The sequence below is a fragment of the Triturus cristatus genome, chromosome 2_1 (assembly GCF_964204655.1).
Source record: "Triturus cristatus chromosome 2_1, aTriCri1.1, whole genome shotgun sequence".
Lineage (NCBI taxonomy): Eukaryota > Metazoa > Chordata > Amphibia > Caudata > Salamandridae > Triturus > Triturus cristatus.
This window is the reverse complement of record NC_140581.1, coordinates 1,017,548,362-1,017,567,381: the sequence shown is the minus strand read 5'-3', so window position 1 is coordinate 1,017,567,381 and position 19,020 is coordinate 1,017,548,362. Positions and strand designations below refer to the sequence as shown.

At 42.8% G+C, this 19,020-nt stretch overlaps 2 protein-coding genes across 2 annotated transcripts in view; one reads left to right on the top strand and one right to left on the bottom strand.

Annotated features, from left to right (window-relative positions):
* Positions 1-11,091, bottom strand: part of MTAP (methylthioadenosine phosphorylase) — a 392,892-nt gene extending 381,801 nt beyond the window's left edge. The window contains exon 1 of the mRNA XM_085634967.1: positions 10,604-11,091. Coding sequence (XP_085491093.1) covers positions 10,604-10,687 — 84 coding nt within the window. The 5' untranslated portion in view covers positions 10,688-11,091. The remainder of the gene's footprint in view (positions 1-10,603) is intronic.
* On the top strand, positions 11,075-18,910 carry LOC146866245 (uncharacterized). The gene is made up of 3 exons (XM_085634976.1): positions 11,075-11,178; positions 14,419-14,456; positions 14,805-18,910. Exon 3 carries the CDS (start codon positions 14,898-14,900, stop codon positions 15,486-15,488), a length of 591 nt encoding a protein of 196 aa, XP_085491102.1. The 5' UTR covers positions 11,075-11,178; positions 14,419-14,456; positions 14,805-14,897; the 3' UTR covers positions 15,489-18,910.
* Positions 18,911-19,020: the final 110 nt, after the last annotated feature.

Here is a 19,020-nt window from a genome sequence, read left to right as displayed (position 1 = left end):
AATCGGAGAAAAAGGCTTTAAACTCATGCATCAAATCAAGCTCCCAGAACAGCAAAGAACTCTTGAACACCGTCAAAGAACTCCTTTACCCCCCAGCTGCAACAAACTTTCTAACCCCCTCATATAAACTCTGCGACAACCTTGCAAACTTCTTCCACATCAAGATCGCCAACAACTATATAAACTTCAAGGCCCAGTCCAAGGCCACTGAATTCTTTAAGCAACACAACAACCCAGCTACCACCACAGACATCTGACTAACCGAATGGAACCAGTTCGCCCCACAGGACCACGCCTCCATCATGAACTTGATCCACTCAGGGGCCTCAACCGACCCATGCCCTAAACACATCTTCAACCCAGGTGAAGCCAGAATTAGTCATGTACTCATCAACTTGTTAAACACCTTAATTGCCACAGTCACCTTCCCTGAGCACTGGAAACATGTAGAAGTGAATGCCCTACTATAAAATCTATCTGCAGACCCCGGCAAACTCAACAAGTACCAACCGATCTTCCTGCCCCTGGCCAAAGTTTTAGAAAAAGCCATCAACCAACAACTCTCCTCACATTTGGAACCGAACCTCCTACTCGACTTCTCCCAATCTGGATTCCACAACTACAGCACCAAGACAGCCCTCATCATGGCTACAGACGACATCCGAGCCCTACTCGACTGGAGAGAGACAGCGGTTCTGGTCATCCTAGACCTCTCTGCAACCTTTGATACAGTCTCCCACCACATACTCATCCCAAGGCTACACAACATAGGCATCCAAGGAACCGTTCTCACATGGATTGTCTCTTTTCTCACAAGAACGCAAAATGATCGCCGTTCCCTCTTCACCTCCAAACCAAAGGAAATCATCTGTGGAGTACTCCAAGGACAATCACCCTCTTTAACTATTATATGACACTTCTGGCCAGCATCGCCAAAACCCATTGACTCAGCATCATATCCTATGATAATGACACACAACTCATTCTCTCCCTCTCCGAAGACACCACCAAGACCAACTTCCACAACTGAATAACAGATATCGTCAACTGGATAAAGGACAACTGCCTGAAGTTCAACACGGACAAGACAGAGGTACTGATGTTCGGAAACAAAAGCTCCCCTTGGAACGAATCCTGGTGGACCTCAGACCTACTCCTACCCCACTGACCACGCTAGGAACCTAGGCATCATACTGGACAAGAAGCTAACCATGACATTCTCAGGTCAACTTTGTCTCCTTCTCCTGCATGCTTCATAAGATATTCAAATGGCTACCCTGAAGCTCAAAATTCACCATAACCCAGGCCCTCATCTCCAGCCGACTGGACTATGGCAACGCTCTGCGCAGGGATTGCAGCTTACCTGCTTCGACAACTACAGACCATACAGAACACTTGCAGACAGACTTGTCCTGGGTCTTCCTAGATTAAACCACATTACCCTCTACCTCAGAAAACTCCACTGGCTTCCTGTACAGAAAAGATGCCAGTTGAAGCTCCTGACCCATGCATCCAAGGCTCTACACAACTACAGACCTGCCTACATGAACCACCGCCTGAAGTTCTATCAGCCCATTAGACACCTCTGCCCTGTGTCTCTTTCTCTAACCCTCATCTCCAGCGACAGATGTAGCAGATGCGGAGGTCGCTCCTTCTCCTACCTATCATCAAAGACATGGAACGAGCTACCTTTTCATCTACGGACCTATCCACCTCTTCCAGAGTTCCTGAAGACCTGGCTATTTGGCTAATCAACTGGGCCCTACCAGCACCTGGAAACCCTCTTGGGTAACAAAAAGTGCTCTATAAATCTACTGATTATTTGAAATGGGATACCATACTGCTGCTTACGATGCACAAGGGATAATTTTGCACCTAAAAGGTATTGTATAACTAAAGGTGATTTGTACTTTCAAAGTATTTCCATATTTTTTATGACAATGCACCAAGTATGATTTTGAGTTTCAATATGCTGCCACCCAAATGTAATGTCATATTGATGCAGACCCTATACACCAATGCATAAATCATACTAACACATTTTCTCTGTACTGAATGATTTTGCTCCAAAATGATTGCATACTCCAACTGATTTTACTCCAAGAGCGATTTTGCACCTAAAGCTCTGTGTGACTAAATATGATGCATTTCACAATCTTGACCTTATTGATAACCTCTCAAACTAAAGCAGATACAGATATTGCAAAATAAAGAGACCGCAAACACACGGACATTTACGCATTGACAAAGCCAACCGGTCTGGCTTTATTGTGCTAACGAATGCAAACACAGGCATGTACAAAGCTTTGCAATGTGGGCCATATCTCTGCACAACCTCTTTCTTTCTATGTCGTCTATGGCTGGCCTGTTTTAAATTTTATTTTCCAATCCAGCACTGCTATTTTTTTCTTAATTACCTCTGCTTGCAGTGCTTATGTGATGCCATGCAGCATGAAGACTACCAGTAGTTCCTCAAGGAGAAGAAAGAAGTGGAGATGAATCAGTGGATAAAGCCTGGAAGGACTACATGTATACTATGTGTAAAGTGGGTAATCCTTTCGTTGGATTGTAATGCCCTCACACACCCTTTCAGGTGTCATGCTTCATCATCTGGGCTGCTCCTCGTCGGGCCGGCGGTGCAATGCCTAACGGGCTCCCTAAAAAGGGGCACTTTATCGGAGTTCTTTTAATCCAACAGCCGTCAGGTGAAGTGCGGGTGTGTGGGCCTGAGTGGTGTAGATATAAAGGTGAATTAAAACAGGGTCGAAAGTACCAGTATGAACAAATTATTTATTTAGATGGTCTCCTTCCCTGGTTAAAAAGGTGTGTGTAGCACTAAATAGAGTATAATGTCTCTAATTGTAGTGCATGGAATTAGTGGTCAACATGTTTCTCGCAGTGAGCACGTGCGCTCGCGATTCGTCAGGACCTATCAAAAAATCTTATATATATATCTACGATGGAAATAGGGGACTATCTAAAATATAGTGGCCTCCTAATCAAGGTTGGTCAAGTGAACAACAAACTTAATCCTGAAATACCTGTTGAGGTCTGGTGCTACCTGTAGAAAAAACAGTACATAAAATTGGTAAGTGTGGGGACACAAAGCCACAGGTATCGGGGATTATAAAACAAACAAAAAGGCTTACAAAGTGATTCATTCTCCAACTTGGTTAAAATTGTAACAGTGGTGACTGCTGGTGATCGAGCGTCAGCAGCTGCTCATAAAAAGTGGTGTACCAACATGGTGAACTAAAGTGGTAAAACACCTATGTGGAACAAATAAAAACAATCAAGGTTGCAGAAACCAAAGTTGGACTCACCCTAATCAGTAGGACTGCATGCCACAACAGTTCTGGGTGGACTCAGCGTGCGGCGAAGGACCTCTAAAAGTAGGTCTAAACTGAGGAGTAACAATGGCCTTACATAATGCAGTAATCACAGTTGACACATGTGGGAACATCAAGTGCTTTGAAACGTGACAGAAAACAAAGAACAAAAATACGCTGGGTGATTAGCCCAATGGACAGATTACGTTCCCAAATGATGTGCGAGGATGTCAGAGTGGGGGAATTAACATAATGCTTGAAGCAAACTAATAATGAAGATGTTAAAACTACTAGAACCACGAGTTCCCACTTCTATAGCATTTGGTGTTAACGTGATTTAATAGTAAGCAAATATTGGATATTGGCCCGAGCCTAGTTGTAGCACCCGTTGCTGATAGCCAGGTGGCAGCGGTTAAAATAACAAGCTGGTGCGTGCCTCGCTATTCCACGCATGGAACTTACACGCATCCAGGCGTTGGAAAGCAATCTCAAACAGAACAATCCCGGTTCACAGTATAAATCAAAACTAACAGAGATCAACAACGAGATAGCCGAACACAGAGAATACTTGATGAAACAGAAAGTAGCTAAGCTCCAGAAAGACATCAAACGCTTTGATAAGGAAAAGGTCTACCCTTACCTTAAAGCAGATTATGTCCCGCACAACACTAACTATTCTTCAGACATTGATTCGGATTCCTCAAGGAGAGGATCCTCTACCAACAGTGACTCTAGCAATGAGAATATGAGATCCAATCAGGCTAGAGGAAGGAAAGGGAGACGTGGATACAACTATCTTCCGCCCACACCATATCAGGGACCAGCTTTCTGGCAGTACCCTATGTACCCACAGGGCCCCCCTCAGTTTGGCCCTCAAGGTCTACCGCAATTTGTACCTCAGGGTATGATCCAGCCCGCACCTTTTTTAGGCAGAGGATGGGGCAGAGGGCGAGGGCGAAGAAGAGGGGCACCACAAGAGAAAAGAGTACAATGGGAGGAACCACCACAACGGGGAGTGGAAACCAGGAGCCACACCAGGAAACAAACTTAGTTGTCAATTTGTCGCCAAGGCAGTTGACAGCCATAGAGGACAACGTCCTGCAGAAAGGACTTGGGTTCGTCCCTACCCCTAAGGCTGACCCCTTCAACCAGATTTGCGAATTACACCAATTCTTCCGCAAGATCCGGTTGAGATTTTTCTTTGAGGGTAAAGACGACAGATCAGACAATGACTCAGGTTTACGTAACCCTTCCACCTTCACTCCCCACTCAGGGATGATACCAAACGAAGTACTCACCTATGAACAGGCAGTACTTAAAGATATAAAATCCATTCCTATACAGAAGCAATTCAATAACCTCAGCAGGGCAGAGAGGCTCGCTATTACAACATTGGCGGACGATCCATCTATCACCATCAAACAGGCTGACAAAGGTGGGGCCACTGTTATAATGGCAACGACTGATTATGACAACGAATGTCTGCGCCAGTTGGGTAACAGAAAGTACTATACACCGATCCCAAACAACCCCACTTCACGTCTCAAAACTACCATTGCTGGGTTGGTTGACTCCGCTGAGAGTAACGGTTGGTTAAGCGAGAAGGAGGCTTCCTTCTTGATCCAAAAAGAACCTAAGACCCCCTATTTCTATATTCTACCCAAGATTCATAAGGGGGTCACACCAGTACCTGGACGCCCCATAGTATCGGGCATTGACTCAATTCTAGAACCATTGTCTAAGTTCTGCGATCACTTTTTGCAACCTTTAGTGAAACGCACACCCTCTTACATACAGGACACGACAGATGTTCTACGTTTATTGGATCAGACAGATGACATTAACAACATCAACTTCCTCATCACTCTTGATGTGGAAGCTTTGTATACAAATATTCCACAAAGAGCAACCCTCGAAGTGATCGAGGAGGTACTTGGAGGCGAACCCTGGCAATCGCCGACTCCCACATCCTTCATCATTGAATGCGCCACCATAGCCTTGACAGAAAATTTCTTCGAGTTTAAAGGCCAATTGTTCCACCAGACTCAAGGTACTTCCATGGGGAGTACCTTTGCTCCAAGTCTAGCCTGTTTATATATGGCTTGGTTTGAGGGGTTACACATCTTTTGTGATACGAATCCATACCGTCACAACATTCTACTATGGAGACGATTCATAGATGATATTTTGATTTTTTGGTCCGGTGACTCTGGGAGCTACGAAGCATTCTACACATGGCTCAACCAGCTGAACCCTCACCTCAACTTCACCATCACAGTATCCCCCTCACAGATCGCATTCCTCGACTTAACTATTATGTTGAACGAGGGTATTCTTTCAACAACTCTTTACAAAAAGAGCACTGATCGCAATAGCCTGCTACACTTTACAAGTCACCACCCGAGAGCTCTCAAGGAGAACCTACCCTTCGGTCAGTTTCTAAGATTACGACGGAACTGCAGCACCATTGATACTTTCAAGAGCGAGGCCGAAATTCTTTCCAATAAATTAAGAGAGAGACAATACCCGCTGAAAAGTATTACTAAGTCCAAAAAACGGGCACGAAATAATAACAGAGAAGCCCTTCTAGAACCCAGAGAGAACACCACCTCTAAGTCTGACACCCTTACATGCGTGACAACCTTCTCACCCAACACCAACCAGGTAGTGAAGGTCCTTAAAAAACACTGGAATATCCTCAATACTGGGCAAATGAGTCTCGAACCACCAAGATTTGCATACAGACGTACTAAAAACATTAAAGACTTGGTGATACAAACCAGACCAAGACCGAAAAACAAATCAACACAGAACACACTCTGGCAACTGCCTGCAGTGAAGGGACATTTCCCATGTGGCATGTGCACTGCTTGTACATTCACATCTGTACACAAAACCATCACCCTTAACACTACTTTTACTTGGGAACTGAGGTCACATACTAACTGTAATACTAGTAATTGCATTTATCTCCTTACATGTCCCTGTGATCTGTACTACGTGGGGATGACGACCAGACCAATCAAGTTGCGAATATCTGAACATCGCAGCAATTTTCGGTGTAAAAAACAAAACACCAAAATTAGTGCCCACTTCCTCGAGAAACAACATTCCCCAGACTCTGTCAAATGGCTGGTTCTAGAAACCCACCCTCAATTGTCACAGCACAGTCTTTTTAAGAAGGAACAAAGATGGATACACCGTCTGTCTTCCCATGTCACTGGGCTTAACGATGATATCCCCTGGGGAGCCCTGAAGCTATAGCGTGACATACTCCTTACAACTGGTTCACAACCTTATTTTGTGAGTATGAGCTCCAGTATACACCAAGGCTCACACTTCAATAAACAAACCCTTTGAAATATTCTACCATGACTTACTTGTCACCTTGCCTATACTTTATACTCAAGTGTTACTATAACTTTATTGATACCTTGCTTCCCAAGCCAAGATGGCTGACGATATTGTCTCCTTTTGTTCTCTACATAACCATACACTATTCGAGAGATCGACTCTTTTGAAGCATTCTGTTCATTTTGTAACATATCGTACACTGCGCACACACACAGTGCTCTTACGGTTACCCAGAGTGTTATTATAGTATTCTAGCCACTCGCGCGAACCGCGATCACGTGACCCCGTCACATGACGTGACCGGAAGTATTTAATCGATAGCGAGAGCTTATGTCTCCACCTCCCAGACTCGGTGGACCGGGTAGGTCATAGCGCAGAGCGTATGCGGGGCAGATGTAAGTACTTACACGTCACCCGTGTAACTTTTTTTCCCCTCTTTTCTCTTCCTTTACAAGCAGTAACCACTCGCCCTGTTTCCTAAACGTTCCGATTACACCAGCGAGGCACGCACTAGCTTGCTACCCTTACTGTTGGCTGTCAGCGGCTCTATTGGAATAGCGAGGCACGCACCAGCTTGTTATTTTAACCGCTGCCACCTGGCTATCAGCAACGGGTGCTACAACTAGGCTCGGGCCAATATCCAATATTTGCTTACTATTAAATCACGTTAACACCAAATGCTATAGAAGTGGGAACTCGTGGTTCTAGTAGTTTTAACATCTTCATTATTAGTTTGCTTCAAGCATTATGTTAATTCCCCCACTCTGACATCCTCGCACATCATTTGGGAACGTAATCTGTCCATTGGGCTAATCACCCAGCGTATTTTTGTTCTTTGTTTTCTGTCACGTTTCAAAGCACTTGATGTTCCCACATGTGTCAACTGTGATTACTGCATTATGTAAGGCCATTGTTACTCCTCAGTTTAGACCTACTTTTAGAGGTCCTTCGCCGCACGCTGAGTCCACCCAGAACTGTTGTGGCATGCAGTCCTACTGATTAGGGTGAGTCCAACTTTGGTTTCTGCAACCTTGATTGTTTTTATTTGTTCCACATAGGTGTTTTACCACTTTAGTTCACCATGTTGGTACACCACTTTTTATGAGCAGCTGCTGACGCTCGATCACCAGCAGTCACCACTGTTACAATTTTAACCAAGTTGGAGAATGAATCACTTTGTAAGCCTTTTTGTTTGTTTTATAATCCCCGATACCTGTGGCTTTGTGTCCCCACACTTACCAATTTTATGTACTGTTTTTTCTACAGGTAGCACCAGACCTCAACAGGTATTTCAGGATTAAGTTTGTTGTTCACTTGACCAACCTTGATTAGGAGGCCACTATATTTTAGATAGTCCCCTATTTCCATCGTAGATATATATATAAGATTTTTTGATAGGTCCTGACGAATCGCGAGCGCACGTGCTCACTGCGAGAAACATGTTGACCACTAATTCCATGCACTACAATTAGAGACATTATACTCTATTTAGTGCTACACACACCTTTTTAACCAGGGAAGGAGACCATCTAAATAAATAATTTGTTCATACTGGTACTTTCGACCCTGTTTTAATTCACCTTTATATCTACACCACTCAGGCCCACACACCCGCACTTCACCTGACGGCTGTTGGATTAAAAGAACTCCGATAAAGTGCCCCTTTTTAGGGAGCCCGTTAGGCATTGCACCGCCGGCCCGACGAGGAGCAGCCCAGATGATGAAGCATGACACCTGAAAGGGTGTGTGAGGGCATTACAATCCAACGAAAGGATTACCCACTTTACACATAGTATACATGTAGTCCTTCCAGGCTTTATCCACTGATTCATCTCCACTTCTTTCTTCTCCTTGAGGAACTACTGGTAGTCTTCGTTCTTATAACTGCATTGCCGGGGCACCTTACCAGTGTGGACCTCCCACTCACTCTTTGTGAGCGGAAAACGCCCTTCTGATCCCTCTCTATTGGTACCTATGCCATGCAGCATCACACGCCTGGGGACTATAAAATTAGGACACAGAAACAAGAAACATATAAAGTGGTCTTTGCACAGCAAAAATACAAAACACTTTTGTAGCTTGCTTCAATATTTTAAAGTCAGTCCTGCTGGCTTTGCCAGTGACTGCTAGTATAAATGAAGCAAAAATTATTTTTGGACCTTTCAAATCAAAGTATACTGAGAACCACAAAATGAAGCCTAAATACTTTAAAAGGTAGTTCCTAAAGTGTGGTTCTAGTATTAAGGGATTTCGATGCTGGTTTTGTTATCATTCCATTTTAAAACAACTAGTGCACATTTACTTGAATGTTCACAAGATCCAAAAGGCATACAACCGTATGTGCCTTTACCAAGCACACAACTTCGCGGGATATCTTATTGTAAAAAAATACCATTTGGATCCATTCACTTTTTAGCACTTTTCCAATGTATTTTGCCAATTCATGCGGTCTTTAGGGAAAGCCAGGTGCTTTTCTGGCAAAACATGTTTATAAATACTCAGAATAAAAGTATTTGTTCCAAAGGCCAAAATACTTGAAAGCCACGCCCAAGTCTAGTCACAAGGACAATCACAGACGTGAAAATATACGTGTTAAATAACAGATTCTAGAGAGACAATATAGACATAATTATGATTTCTACAAGGTAAAAATCGCAACGAAGATGTGACAATTGCCACAGGAAATACTCTTAGCGTGCACTTCGCCTATTATTGCAGAAATCTCAAGGTGCGTATTATCATTACGGGTAGTCAGTTCTACAATATTGAAATGCCTGCAAAGATTAGAAGTAACAAGCAATATCAACATTGTTTCCACTGCATGTGCTGAGGATGGTCGTTCCCAAGGCCAGGCAGCATGTGTCTGATACAATGGGAGCATGCAGGTACCCAAGCTTAGGTAGCACCCGTGTGCTACCTGAATCTGAAAGTTTTCCAAGTGGAGAACAGCTGCTACCGATTAACGTGCTTGCGGGGGGCGCTGTGGCCAAATGACCGCCGCCATCGTCGAGTCTGACTGTTAATCAAGCTCTAATAATAAATAGAACCAAGAAAAGATCAAACCTTATCACGAGATCAGGTTTTCTCATATTAATACAATAAAAATAACGAAGCGCGCTGCAGCTATAAATACTTTCTCTAAGTAATTATGAGCTTCGCTGTAAGACCGAAACATTGTTGCAGCAGAAGCAAGCAGGTGTTGCATCCACTGTATACAGTCAAACTGGTTTTCACTGACCGCCTTTTGTTTTTTTCCCGCCAATAGCTTACTCCCATCGCCCCCTTCTTCGCAGCTATGAAATACATACGCATGAGTCTGGCAACCACCGACAGGTGACGTGATACTATTTCAAAAGTCCCATCCTGGAGACTGATGGGAGATTCAAAGAGAGATCAGAGTCCGCGACTGACTTATGAAGTAGACAGAAAGTTGAAATGTAATTCAATTTTATTTTTAAAAGGTGTCTTGCAAAACCAAAAAGAGAGAGAAGAGGTTAGTGTTAAAATCAACGCACGTCTAAGCGTGTATCTGTTTCGGGCGACTCGTGAAAACCAGTGTACGTAAGAAGCGAGTTGCTGCACTAGTACTGCATTTTGAATGTATGCGTGCGGTGGTGGATTTACACTGTGCTTCACAGATCCTGATTATTAGCTCCTGATTCAGTACCGGTAAACCCGAATCAAGACCAATGAAGTGAATGAGGCGTGATTGCGAAGAGCTGGTGCGGAGGTGCAGGGACACTTTGTCCCGGTGCTGCACTACTATTGAACGTGTGGAGGAAGTGTAGCTCGAACACACAAGTCCTCGTGTGAAAGGGCGCACGTGGCTTTCGCAATAGGAAACCTTTGGAACAAGGTCTCCGGTGGCGCTGTTAATGTCTTTGGTTTCATGTCTGTATTTCGTGGTACCGCAGACTTACCTTCACTGTCTGTGCCGCTGCCATCATGATACACTGCGTCTGGGCAGGAAGTCTCGGTCGCTTGGAGGGCTGCGCTGTTATCATGGTTAGGGTGACCAACCGTCCGTAAATTTCACGGACAGTCCGTAATTTCGGCCGTCTGTCCGTTGTCCGTTAAGGTTTCTTTAACGGACGCCATTTGTCCGTAATTTTGCCTGCTGTTGGGTGACAGCCAATCATGTCCCTTTCTTTGCCAACCGTTCCTCCAGAGAACAAACAAAGCGATCTAGGATTGGCTTGAAAGCCATCAGCCAATCCTAGAGCTCGCTGGTACACTGCAGGAGTGTGTTCTCATTGGCCTTCATTCAGGGCCAATGAGAACAGCTTTAGGGTACCCAGCCTCGGTACTTCTGGACGTGCAGAGCACGTTTCGGGCTTTTCCCTTTTTACAGGACCCGGACTCGACCCCTGACCTGTAGGCTCCTGTGTGCCGCTACTGCCCGTCTGCCAGCAGAGGAAGACCCGGACTGGAATCACCAGTCTCCCCGGACCCGCCGTTACCCAGCAAACACCACCGCATTCCGATTTGGTGATCGGTAAGTTGAGTTCAAACACTTGTTTTAATTAATGTTCTATAAAATCACAAAGCGCCAAGATGGATACAAAATGTGTGTTGACTTTTATCATGTGTGTGTTTTGATTTTACTTCAGTGGTACTGTTTATGCGAAAACACATTTAATTGTGGTATCGGCGTATGTACTTTTTCCAGAAAAAACATCAGCACAGTTTCTCAATTTTTTTACAGTACATAAGTGTTTAGTTAGAGTTATTGGCATTTATGTGTAGGCACCGAGGGATTAAGTTCGGTTGGCAGGTCGTCGCGGCGGCACCTTAAATGACCAGTGAGTCATTGCTGGGATGTAGCACTTGGACACTTTTTTGTATGCAGCCAAGGCCGTTGTTCTTGAGTGGTCCCATGCTATCTTCTTGCAATGCACATTGCCGTACAGCATTCCTTTAAAGACAGACATATTGCAATTGTCATTGCTTGTTTCATTAGTTTGGCTCTATAAAAGGTTGAATGTTTTTGAAAGAGCAGCAGGTTTATTTGTTTCTTTGCAGCTTCTGGGTTGGTTAGCTTGCAGAATATGTTGCATACAGCCGTTAAATAGTGTTTTTCCTCATTTAGGAGAGATGCAACTAAGCTATTTTTGCACTCTTTATACCACCAGCATGGCTTGCATCTGATTCAATGTCTCTCCCAAAGCACCCAAAAGTATGTCACTACTGACCTCGTCTCGCCCTTAGCCCTACAAACAGAGCAGTGGACTGAGTCCCTTGCTTATAGGCAGCTGACAGGTTACTGTGTTTATAGACCATTTCCTCCGCGTTGGCACATTGACAATAACTTATTGCATCTGTTAAAAAAAAAAGTGCTACGCTTATTGAATTTAGAGTTGCAGAATACCAAGCTGCTATTCTTGATTCCCCCCTCCTGCCTCTTTCTTCCACCCCCTACACTTCCTGTCTGTCTACTCACTTGCATATTCTTTTTAATCCCTGCTTTCTCCCTTTGTCACTACTTTTCTGTTCCTCTCTTCCTTCTTCCCCCCCCCCCCCTCCCCCTTTTCAGCTTCTCTCTCTTGCTCTGGCACAAAGTCGGTGATGAATAATAAGTCCTCGTCCCTGAAAATGACATTGCATTGCAGCGTAACAGAATTTACCGTCAGTAAGCGGCACAGAGGTTACAAAGAGAGGAAACCCGATTACCACTCATTTTTACTGCTCCACCGCCTAGCTGCATGTTGTAAATGAGAAGTCAGAGGTGCAGATCACTTTATAAAGACACAACCCTTCTCTCAATTATGTAACTTGCAAAGCAGTAATATGTGTGATTAGGACAACACCATTTTATAGGCTGTGTCCTCAAAAGGTCTACTCCCTAAAGAACGAGAACCAGCCCCCCCCCCTTCAACATTTTTAGTAAATTCCTCCTATTCATATTGGTCTTATTATTTAAATGCTACGAGGCTCATAACACAGGGGTTTTGCCCAATCTGTGTCAGCCCTGAGTATGGAAAAAAGCACTGCCTGTACCTGCACTACATAACATAAAGAAATTGCACATGCCCAGGATCAGACAATGTATGCAGAACTCAGGCAGGTTTTATAAATAGAGGAGGCAGTGTTCAATTAAGAATAGTTTAAGATACTGGCACAATTTTACAAATGCTGTGAATCTCCTATGCCTCAGTCTCCGGTGACCAGATCAGCCTAAAAACGGCTGACTCTCCGGTTACAGTATTTCGTTTAGGCCTAATCATGTTGTGTGATTGTAGCATGCACAGGTTGTCACCTCAACCAAAAATAACTCCACATACTGAGTGCCTAAAGTAAGGCAACTCAGCACTCTAGTCAGCGCAATGTAATGAGTTTAATATAGCATAGCATGGCTGTATCAAACTCATTATGTTGTGCTCACTAGAGTGCTAAGCTGCATTACTTTAGGCACTCAGTATGTGGAGTTATTTTGGTTGAGGTGATACGTTGAACGTTGTTGGTGATGTTTAATTCTATTTTTTATTTACTTAGGTTGAGTTACAATACGTTTGGTTGAGATTATTTTTATTTTCCTATGCTGTCATACTATATTCTCCCTTGTGCAATTCCAAGTCACATCTTAAGGTTTCTTGGGGGGAGGAGGGCACTCTTCACACCCCACATTTATTATCAATTTCAGCTCTTTGATGCCCTATTTGGCGAGGTCGCTGAAACAGGCAGGCTGGTGCAAATTGTAAATGAGTTTACAGCTACTGTTCAGGCCAGGATAGTGATGTGTGTTTTCAATATTATAATTAGGCAGCGGGTCACTAATGTTACATATGAACATGCCACTTGCAACCCAGCTTTACACTGTGTCCTGAATGCCTTAATTTATTTGCCGTAAACCCAACATTTACTAAATCTGGTCCACAAAAGGTGATGCAGTGAGCAGGCGATGGGAGGTTAGCTGAGCCTGCAAGGTGGATGTTTGTGGGGTGTTTTTTTGGGGGGGTGGCGAGTTATGAAAAGTGCAGTAGTACTTTGGCCTCAGGCACTCAGCAGTGCACACAAGCAAGTGCAGAAAGGGCTGCTGGCCTCAAAACAGCCAGGCCCTATTTTATACTAGGGACTTTTAGGTAGGCTCAACACCCCTACCCTATAATCTACTAGGATTTATGGGGTAGGTCTTGCCAGATGTAAGTGTACCCTTTCATATTGTTTACCTTAATGCATGTGTGTTTTCACTTGAGCTTTCAACTTAACACTGGTCCTGGTTAGATGGAGTCTTGAAGACTTATTGGGCTTCATAGAAGTCCTTCTATTCCACTATGGCCAGGATTGGTGAGCGAGAGTTGAGGCCATCTTCGCCCTTCCTGAGGCAATTTCTTATGCTGTGCTCCTGCCTCATGGGTTTTGATATCCCGCTCCCCTCCATGGGCAATGGAAAAGTCTTTATTGCAGAGGTTGCACCTGGCCTTGAACGCATCTTCTGCCACCTTGCAGATGTTGCGGTGTGAAAGTTCCCATTCTGGCCTGTACTTCACAAAGCGCTTTTTTGCTCGTTTCTTGGGTGGCTCTTGCATGGAGTTTGTCTGCGATGTAGATGTTTCATCCGAATATTGCTCGCTATCCGTTGTAAAGAATTCCTCTGCAGCACCTTTGACTGACTCATAATCAGACATTGTGTTTTTTCCCTTAAGGTACTCTGTAAAAACCCAACACATTTGCTTGTATATTCATACTGTATTCAATGAAGAAAATAAAAACTTATCACGCGCATACTTAATTTCAGCTTACCTTCAGCCAAGCTTCCAGCCAGAAGTAGCCAAAGTAAGTCATTGCTCACTTCATCATAATGTGACATCGGTTTTATGTAATTCTTGCACACTCTTCTTGCTTTGTCACACTCTAAGTCTCCCAAACTGAATAGGCGAGCCATCTAACAATTTTCTGTTACCTTCTTTAAATGTGCAGCAGTGTTTACCAAGTCAGGTTGCCTTTCCCATGCGTTTCTCACTCAGTTTATATTAAGAGCACATCATAATTGCTTTTGGGTTACCAGCTGACACTTTAGTTTAAATTTACAATTCAAAGCGCCATTGTGGCCACTGTTTTCTTCAACAATGGAGATTTTCTTTGTGTACTTATAGCTTTGTGTATTCTTTTTTTACATTTTAGGTCACAGCTGCTGAGGTGACTCAGGTGTACCATGCTGTGAAGCATCACATCTCCTACCGCTCCCTGGATTGTGGCATCAAGCTAAGCAAAGTAATGTATCCCGACTCATCCATTGCAATGAAAGCATCCTGTGGCTGCACAAAGGCATCGAGCATCACTGTGAATGTGCTTGCACCTCTATCGTTGCAGCACGCACAAGAAGACTTAAAAGATGGATATTTTTCCGTTTGCAGTGATGCCTCAAACAAAGGTAACATTAAACTCTACCCACTTTTGTTGCGGCACTTTAATTTCACCTCCGGTGTGGCCTACACTTTGCTGGATTTCTACGAGGATGCAGCAGAGACTGCGACAGCTATTGCAAATCAGATCACCACAAAGTTAAATAACCATGGTTTGAAAATGGAGCAAGTCGCGGCATACTGTGGGGACAACGCAAGTGTCAACTATGGACGACATCATTCTGTGTTCCAGCTCTTGAAGGGAGCAAATGGAGACATTCTGCCTGCAAACTGTTCAGCCCATATCCTGCATAACTGTGCTAAACATGCTATTAATGGACTTTCAATGGATGTAGAATCCTTTGTTCTAAAAGTCTACAGCCATTTCTCTTCTTCTGCAAAGCGGACAGCGGAGTTGAAAGAGTTTTTTGCTTTTGTGGACCTAGAGTGGCAGCCCTTGTAGAGCTCTACGATAGTGTTAAATGTAATCACCTAATTAAACATTTAATGGACTTCTTTTGATAAAATACGCCTCTCTTTTACACCCATTCCAACATGGCCGCCGCTTTCATCAGACGCCCTGCAGAAGGCGCGGCGATACGGCTTTTTATCGTTCACAAGCGACAGCAAGCAACTTTAGAGTAAATTCAGTATGCAGAGTCATTTCTTCCCTGATTCTGCACTCAGGTTTTCTGTTTCTACATCCGAATGCCAACCCAGGCAAAGTTGTTTCTGCAATTTTGCTACTTGCAGTGTACACCATCATAAATTCAGGATTAGGATTTTCGGAAGTCATATATGTAAAATGTGGAAACTTAAAATATCCTGTGGTTCAAATATGTGAGCAGGGACATCTTAAGGATTTTGGGGGCCCTGGGCCAGATGTATTTTGGGGGCCCCTGTTCCGAACAGCGGTAAATTTATGATCCATTTCCAGTTGTTTCATGCCCTCTTGGGCAGGTCACTGACAGTGCACAGACAAACTGGTCCACATTCTAAATGTGTTTGCTATCTCATATTTTGGGATATTGACCTGTGTTTTCAATACTGTAATACAGCAGCACCTCACTAATATTAGTGCAAATAATCTCTGGGACATATGAATGTGTAAGGTCCTGTTTTGACTTAAAACATTTTTTTATGGATGTTGTATGCAACATAAACACAACATTTCTGTGCAAAATGTCTGTGATAGACTCTCACACAACCCCCACATTAAAAATAAATGAAAGAAAAAGAGTATATGAAACAATGTGTTTAAAAAGTATTGAAGGTCATCAGGGCAAGACTCTCTGCAGAACAGAGATGGCTCTATCAGGGGGCCCTCAGAAGTCTGGGGCCCTGGGCCAAAGCCCACTTTGCCCATGCCTTTAAACGTCTCTGGAGACACACTAGGCACGATTGGGTGTAGTGATCTATGGGAAGCATGCAAGAACCACCCAGCCAACAGCAAATCCACGATCAAACCCAACTATCAGTTAAATTGGGTCAGATTTTGTCAGATTCCAATATAGGCACTATGAGGGACTACATTCTCAAAGTTAAAGTATCCAACAGCCTTGAATTTTTTTTTCAGATGCTATCGAACCCCTAAAAAAACTGGCTTAATGGGATGTTTTTGCCCCACTTGTGGAGAAGAGAGGGAAACTATAGAGCATGTATTCTTTTTCTGCCCCACCTATACATTATCCAGGAAAAAGTGGTTTAACCCTATTTGCCATGTCATGGGCACCACAGCTCATATTATTGCATTCCAAATATTTAAGTACGAGGTAAGTTACTTAACTGTCTATGCAGTATCCCGTTTTCAATTGGCAATGTGGAGAATCAGACTGTGGTGTACACAAGATAGAACGTCCCTAGCCCGTAGCTTCTTTTAACATAAAACTAGATGGGTTTATTCATACATTTTTAAATTAAATTGTCCCAGTCGTGTTTATATTTTCTCCAGTCCTGTGATTTTGCTCAAAGATAAAAGCCAAATAATCATTAAGAAGGGAGCTAATGGATGAAGTATTACATATTTTTAACATAAGGACGCCTCACTAACAAGGGCTATAATTAGTGACTGCTTGAATTGTGACAAAGGTATGTCAATCCCATGGTTGGCTTACGTGAAAAGCTCTTTTGATGAGGCTGGTCTGTCATATGCTTTTTCTGATACCACCACACATGTATCCATTAATAAAAGACAAGTTTCATCAATGTTATTAGCACAATCGCTTGATAAGAGTGTTTTGGAGGAGTCTAGGAAAGCATTGATTGGAAAATATCTGTCCATGAATACGGAGGTTACATCAGGTAGCTACATATCGAAACCAAGGAGGACCTGGGAGCGCTCTCTATTATTTAGATTCAGGGCAGACAGTAAAATACCTACTTTGCTTTCCAATAGGGTATCAGACCAACTTAGATGTGATTGCATGCCTGTGTTGTAATGGTGTTACTCAGTCTATGATTCACTTACTCTTTTTCTGTAAATTTTACGTGTTATACACGTAAAGCTTCTTGGCTCCATTAATGGGGAGAGAATGTGGCCTAATGGCTAGGGCAGTCACCTTGGAGCTGGGGAATCGGGTTTGAGTCTCGGCAGGGACGCTCCACATTCTGTGATTCTGGGCAAATCACTTAATCGCCCCGTACCTACCCAAAAAAATGAATCTGTCTGTCTATAATGTAAGTGGTGCTCATGTAAAGCTCTCTGATACCTTCGGGTATAGTTTGCGCTATATAAAAAAACTCCACAATGAGAGGGAGAAACCAGAGGCATAGGACCCAAGCTTTTCTTGAATTACAACGCCTCTCAGTTGATTAAACGTGTTGCGGTAACTCACTTTCTCTGTGCAGCAGTCCGATCACGCAGAAATATGCACTTTATTTAAAACATGTGATGCTGCTATTGCCGGTAGGGATTATTATTTAGTAATATTTAAGTATATTATTAATTTCTTCATATAGAGTTTTCAACACTTGGTCTCGTGAAAGGTATCATAATATTTAAAAATGATCAATTGCTTTGAATGTTTTATTTCCCTTTTATTTTTATGGTTGTACTATTAAATAACTTGATATGAATTGCTCAGAACATGTGAGAGTAGTACCAGGTAAATCTATCTATTAACAGTGCGGACCACAAAGTAGGTTTCTGTGTCTAGGTTTATATAACCTGTGTTGCTACATCCAAATAATTATGGCCAGTCATCAGGTACGAGTATAGAGATATGTTATTCTGTTTTTAATTGTTACATTTTAAATTGCAATATATTAACTACATTGTTTTATTGTGTACTTTTATGGTTTTTCATGCATAAACCAAATAAAGATATATAATAATAACATTATTTGTAATATTTTAGCTCCTTGGTTTTAATCATTGTATGCTTACTTATAAGATGAAATGTCTTACTGTAATTTTACTGTGTACTTTCATGGCAGCAGGATGTAACAGGCAATTAGGATATATTTGGGGCAGTAATTTTAGAGCAGCTAAGAATAGTGCATATCATAATGGGAAATCTGTTTCTATATTAGACATTTACTGTGAAATTGATACTTTGTTTTATCTGATCTTAATTGATTGCAGACATGTTGCACTGACATGAGACCTAGGATTCTGAAAAACTTTGATTGGTATGGATGCTATGCCACCCTGAATATTTCAACAATGGCGGACCCTTATAAACCACTTCTGTACTCTTTAGAGGTTTATGTTTTTAAAGATTTTTGATTCAGAGTAAACCAGCATATATATGACCTTGATGCTTATATATGTGACATTACGTTTGTGTATTGCAAAATCCATAATTTTAAACATGTATTTATTTGTACTTTGCACTTTTATAGTCATTCTACCAAAATAAAGTATTATTATTGGAGACTTGAAAACTGTGTTAGTTCTAATGTATTGGGTTACGTCTGATTTCCGATCATTAAGTAGGTTCTGTGTGGCGGAAGGAGGAAAATGGTGGGAAAAGGGAAGAAACAAGCAGAAAGAG